We start from the raw sequence: 6,000 nt of genomic DNA, 5'->3' as shown, positions 1-6,000 counted from the left end.
CTCCTGAGTGCTGGGATTAAAGGCGTGCGCCACCACCGCCCAGCATAAGTGAATTCTTATCATGTCCACGTGTCACTTAGCATCTTCAACCCTATCCCTCTCTTTTAGAGCTGGTGGATACCTTATGAATCAGTTCCAAGGTCAGCTATTTCATGCTGTTCCCAGGAAAGACCCTACATTTTATCTTGCCATCAGAACAGTAGGACCTCTGCATAGGAACAAGCAGCATTAAGAAAAGCTGAGGTTGGATTTAGTATATCCAGAAAGTTAAAGATAAAACATCTAGGAAATGAAGTTGTTCCGTGTCTGTGGATGTTAAGTGAAGCTAAGAACAAAGACAGTGGATATGTAACAGGTGAAGAGGAAGATCTTGTATTTCGCATAAGAATGTACTGAACTTAAGGAGTCTCACCAGTAGAAATTTATGGTAACGTGTTTTGATTACATGTGTAGGTTAAAAAAAGAAGTATTACCTGCCAGTAAAAATGCAGGACCAATTTTCTTTAAACAGCGGGTTTAGAGACAAAAATGGACCACACACTGCCTGGATAGGGTCAACAGAAAGTTGGATTGGGGGTTATGTGCACCAACACAGGAAATCCTTCTATTGGAGAATGTTCCAGAGAAAAGGACTACTTCTGAATGATACCCCCCTCCCCCAAACAATCCTGCATCAGGAATTGTCAGATGGGATAGTCTGGGGTAGCCTAGAACCCAAGCAGGCACTTCTAGCCACATGTGCATAGTCCTCACCAATTCCCCATCTTCTACAAACACCATGGCAAGTGGGTAGATGTAGGAAACAAAACCCAAAGTGTTTTGGATCAGGAGTACAAAGTCACAGTTCTATCTTCAGTGGTCTTCAACAGAAGTGAAGAGTTGGTGGGACAAGAACCAGAATTCTCCCAATGGCCATCAGATGAAACTCTTGCCTTTCCGGTTCTGAATAGTTGTCTGAAGCACATGGTCCTCCTCCTCCTCACTGTTTCAGAGTATGGGAGGTGCTGGGCTCTCTGAAGTCCACAAAGGACATAGTAGAAAAGCAGCAGCAAAGGCTCTCCAGGAACTAGCACCACTGAGGAAGCCTCCTCCTCCAGAGAGCTCTTTCACACCTGCACACCCTGAGAATCTTTGGAGTTCAACATTCAGAGTGCTATCCAGCCCAGCAATTTGACCAGTCAGAGCTGTCTACGTTTGAGCTTGGACAGTGTGGTTGACTTGAGAAATGGCTCCTTCAGCAACAGAGTAGGTGGTGCGTTGGGAAATTGGAGCATCAAGAATCATCTCCAGGCTGCCTGGGTAACACAGCCAGGATGACTCTGACAGCTGCTCAGGTAGCCTACAGACCTACATAGCCCAGACTGGACACCAGGAGATCTGCTACAGGAAGTCTTTCTGATACTGGACCTGCTTTGATCACCCCCTTGTGGGTCTTGTAGATCTCAGTCTCTGGGGCCACATACTTTTCATATCCCATTGTTGATCTTCTGTCCTCGGAGCCTCTCCAACTTCAGGTTGGTGCTTGCTTCATCCTATGTTGAGGTTCCAGGAGCTCAATGGCTCAGACTCTGTGCCCTTTCCTCAAGAGTCACACAAAAGAACAGTCTCACAGCAGGCATTAACATCTTCTCTTTTAAAAAATAAATATTTATGTAAACTTAGGGAGGAAGATTCAAGGAATCTCCTTCCCAAAGCACAAATGGCCCACATGAGTCAAACCAAGATTAAGTCCACCAACTCACTAATGAAATCCCCTTCCCCAGAAGCTGCTGTGCTGAGGCAGGTGTGCAGAGGAATTATCTGCCTCCCAGCTCCTCAGTCCCCTTTGGTGATGAGGTCCTCAATGTAGGCATCCAGCTCGTCATCTGTATTGATGTCTATGTCCTGGAACAGAGTGGGGTGGGGGTCAGTTGGAGCAGGAAAACAGGTTGGGGGTTAGGACTAGGCCAGAATTCCATTCTGTTCTCTTGCCCAGCTCTCTGCTTCTTGTTCCTGCCCTGTTTCTAAATCTGTTATCCCTTGTTAGAACTCATTGTGTATGCCCAGGAATGCCAGGTTCTCTGCATCCCTCCACCTAGTGTCTTATATTGAAAATTGGACTATGCCACATCCCCCAGTAATGTTCCGCTCTTGGGTTCAAACCACATACTTAGAGATCCTGCCTCTCCTACCATCCATAACTCCCTACTACAGCTTAGTCAGATCCTAGTCTCCAGAGTCCATCCTAGTCTAGTAGCCTCCCCTTGGATTCAGTCTCCTTCGTTACTTTAGAGACCACCCCATTCGTAGCTCTAGGTTCTCTACCAGCCTGCCCCCAGTCTACTGTGTAGAAGAAAGATGTACCAGACCCCTAAGGGCAACATCCCACTTCTCCACTACTCAACTCCACCTGGGACCCATTTAGATAAGTAAGAATTTTGCTTATGGCTTAAAGTGTTCTCAAAGCAAACTGTATACGGTCTGTGGGGTCTGGCTGGGACGAGGCCCAGGCAGCTCTATCACTTCAAGCCCTCTTGTGAGGACTCAAGAGCAGCCAGGGCTGAAAACAGACTCTTGTGGGTGGATAGTCCTGTGAAAAGTCCAGCCTCACTCCAAGACCAGTTAGTCTAGCTTCTCCAAGGGATCTGCTGGCTCACCTCCTGTACTTTTTGCAGGAGTGCTACAATGTTGGTCCTCAACTTCTGTAACTTTTCTTCTGTCTCACGAAGCTTTCTCTCAGAGGTGCGCAAGCTCTCCTCTGAGGCTTTTGCCCGTGAGTCAGCACGACTTTGGTAGGAATGACACAGATTCTGGAGTCCCACCTCATACTGCTTGAAGTACTCTTTCTGCGGAAGGAAACATGATAGGGCCATAAGTTCACAAGTAACTTGGGTTTATTTCAGTACTGGGGGAATGCAGTCTTCTAGAACCAAGGTAAAGAGATTTTAGTGGCAGTCCTTTGGGGATACCACAAGGATGAGGATACAGTGCACTCAGCAAAGTGCTTAGTAAACTGCAAGGATGGCTTACCTTCCACACAGCTAAAAAGGACTGTGGAATCATTCTAGCTTAATCACACCTTTCTAACTCCAGGACAGGACTTGTATATCCAACATCGTGTTAGGATCAAAGAGCTACCAACCACCTACCAACAGCAATTATCCCCAGATTTGTTTAGTTGTACAACAAAGCCTTTTATTATGAAGTGGTTAAAAGTAGTTAAAAACAATTTTAAGTCGTATCCCAGTATGATCTGCTCAGAAACAGTCACTGAGAAGGGAAGTCATCCTCACAGAAAAACTACCACAGGTCCTGGCTATCCAGTGCACTTACTTGCTTCTCTGAAGGCTGCGTGAGTCGCTGCACTGAGGGGCTTACAATCTACACTACGATCTCACACCATGATGACAACAGAAACTTCACATTTTACATAAAAAATATCTTGGCTGCACAAAATAAAATTTAAGCCAAATGCAAATATCTTGAAGACAATTATATTAAACTTTTAATTGTAAAATTACTGAAGAGCACCATTTACATACTGATAAGGAATAAAATGAACAAAATTGAAAGTTTGGTTTTAGAAATTGCAACCAGAAGATCAAAGTTGTGTACTACTACTTTTACAAAAACAAGCTAGATATTATTTTTAGACTTGGACAATCACACTGATTCTCTTTGGGCTGAGCGACAGTGCTTACTGCTGAGGTCCTGCCATACTCTGGCTTTTGCTTTGAATTTCACAAGTTGATGCCAAAAGTAACAAGTAGATGTTTGTTCTCCTAGGGCCTCTGGAGAGCCCAGTCTAAACAAGGGCAAAAGCCACAGTCTGGGCTGGGCTTGCTGTGAGACAAGAATGTGGCATGACATGCTACTAAAAGTGCCCCTATAAAGGCCAGGACAGCAGACAAAAATCAACTTGGGTGTTTCTGTAAATAAAGCTTTATCCTTGATGAACGCCTCTGGATACTTTTATGCTGTAATTGCAGAGCTGAGTAATTTTACACACCATATAGTCTACAAACCCATTATTATTTGCTAACTGGCCCTGGGCATGGTTCAGATCAACAATTCTTTCGGCTTAGATTGATACCCAAAGATGCACCATATCATCAAATCTTTCAGCCTACTGCTGCTTACAAAAGCCTCCTGCCCTTGCCTCCAAACAGTCCTCTGCACTTACAAAAGCAGGCACTTACTGAAGCCCTAGTTGTTTTACTTGGTTAGGGTTTTTTGGTGTTTTCCCTCTCTACTAAGTTGCTAAGGCTCTCTGGCCACTGCCACAACATTCATTTCTCTCAGGCTATGGCCAGCTACCTAGTAGCAGCAAGTCCACCTCTAGCAAATCTTAAAATGGCAGAAGCAAAAAGCCAGTAGAGTCCTCTGGGCTACATGAGTTCTCATGTTCATCTCCAGATACCACCACTTTCCCTCTTCCTCTTTCCAAGTCCCAAGTTCTAGGTATGCTGAGTCTAATCTCAGTGTTACCTAGGACAGATTTGAGAAAAAGAAAAGAGATGCACGTATCCTAAATCTGAAAAGGAGCCTCAAGGGGTGAAGCTAGCTTTCTTTCCTGCACACCAGTCCTATCTTCTCAAATCTTCCCTCAGTAAGAAGGGAGAATGATGAGATTGTAATAAGCAACCAAAGATCAGGCCAGACTCACCAGAGGAAAAGATATTAGTTCTTCTGAATTCATAGCACTCAGCTCCTTCTTGGAGATGGGGAAACTCGGAGGCAAGAAATATCGCAAGCAATTGCTAAGTAGGAAAAAAAGGGAGGGACAGGAACTCAGAATAGCATGGAAAAAGTGAACTATTGTCAGCCCTAAGGAAAAGGCAAAGAAACACAAACCGAAGAATCTGGACCAGGAGGTCAATAGTCTCATGGTTGGTACTTGGGGCAGTAGTGTCAGGCTCAATGGCTAGACCATCAGAGGTAGATGGCTCTGGTAAGGCCGAAGCCTGTTGGGCTACAGGCTCCTCCTCCTCTCCACCTTCTTGCTGCGTGTCAGGACTCTGATGCTCTGGAGAAGGTGGCTTCATCAGTCGTACATCTTCACTGCCTTTCTCCACCCTATGGAGGACACAGAGCGTATCATGTCTGTCCTAAGCTCCTAACAGGCTGCTAGGAAGGACATGAGGGTACCGCTTCCCTTTACCCTAGTTAACTTCTGCTATTCTGACATCCCAGAAGAGGGCATTACCAGCGGTCTCTTGGTGTTGTGTCTGTGGGCACGTAGTCAAACTTCACTTTCCACCGGACCACATTCTTGCCCATCTCTACAGCTGTGACACGACCTGTGTACCACTCCCGGTTCACACGTACCTCTACATGCAGCCCTTTATCTGAGAATTCAAACACAAGCGAAAATCAGAGAACTACATCAGTGCTCCCGACTTAGCCAGTGCTGTACTTGTAAAAGGTCCCCAGGTGAGTCCCCCAGTATGCACTCTGAAGTTTGGCAATGCGGATTCTTCCATCTGTCATAGAGCCAAGACACAGGATGAGTGACTTGCCAAGGGCAAACACCAAAGAATTTGTGTCAAAACAAAACAAACAAACAAAAAAACCCAAAAGCAGAAAAGCACAAGTCAAGCATGATGGCTCGTGTCTTTAATCCCAGCACTGGGAGACTGAGCCAGAGGATTACAAATTCAAGGCCAAACTGGACCATCTAATGCAAGTCTGCTCAAAAATCTCAAGCATCACAAGTAAAACTAAACATCATGAAGGGAAAGCTGGACCAACTATAGAAACCAAGCCCAGAGAGCTGTTAACTTAAGGAGGAAGCTGCTGACAGTAAAGGCTCTATTTCCTTTTTCAAAACAGGCTGACAGGACTCCCTAAACTTACCTTTCTGAGCCTTCTTGAGTTCAGCTGAGTCATCTTCCCCAGCACTGTCTGAGAGCTGCGAGGAGAACGGTCTATTAGAAGCTTCTTCAAGTGGTCACTGTTTGTCAATGAGGGCTCTTTTGTGTTACTGGCTACTCATGGTCACCAGCTATAACATGTCTTTTT

At 45.3% G+C, this 6,000-nt stretch overlaps 1 protein-coding gene across 1 annotated transcript in view; it reads right to left on the bottom strand.

Annotated features, from left to right (window-relative positions):
* Positions 1-347: 347 nt before the first annotated feature.
* The window catches only part of Morc2 (MORC family CW-type zinc finger 2), a 43,641-nt gene continuing 37,988 nt past the window's right edge, over positions 348-6,000 (bottom strand). Inside the window, exons 22-27 of the mRNA XM_075944078.1 lie at positions 5,836-5,890; positions 5,186-5,327; positions 4,834-5,055; positions 4,646-4,739; positions 2,637-2,825; positions 348-1,884 (exon numbers count right to left, since the gene is read on the bottom strand). Coding sequence (XP_075800193.1) covers positions 1,816-1,884; positions 2,637-2,825; positions 4,646-4,739; positions 4,834-5,055; positions 5,186-5,327; positions 5,836-5,890 — 771 coding nt within the window. The 3' untranslated portion in view covers positions 348-1,815. The remainder of the gene's footprint in view (positions 1,885-2,636; positions 2,826-4,645; positions 4,740-4,833; positions 5,056-5,185; positions 5,328-5,835; positions 5,891-6,000) is intronic.

Source organism: Microtus pennsylvanicus, chromosome 12 (genome assembly GCF_037038515.1).
Source record: "Microtus pennsylvanicus isolate mMicPen1 chromosome 12, mMicPen1.hap1, whole genome shotgun sequence".
In the NCBI taxonomy this organism is placed as follows: Eukaryota; Metazoa; Chordata; class Mammalia; order Rodentia; family Cricetidae; genus Microtus; species Microtus pennsylvanicus.
This window is presented reverse-complemented; position numbering and strand designations above follow the sequence as displayed.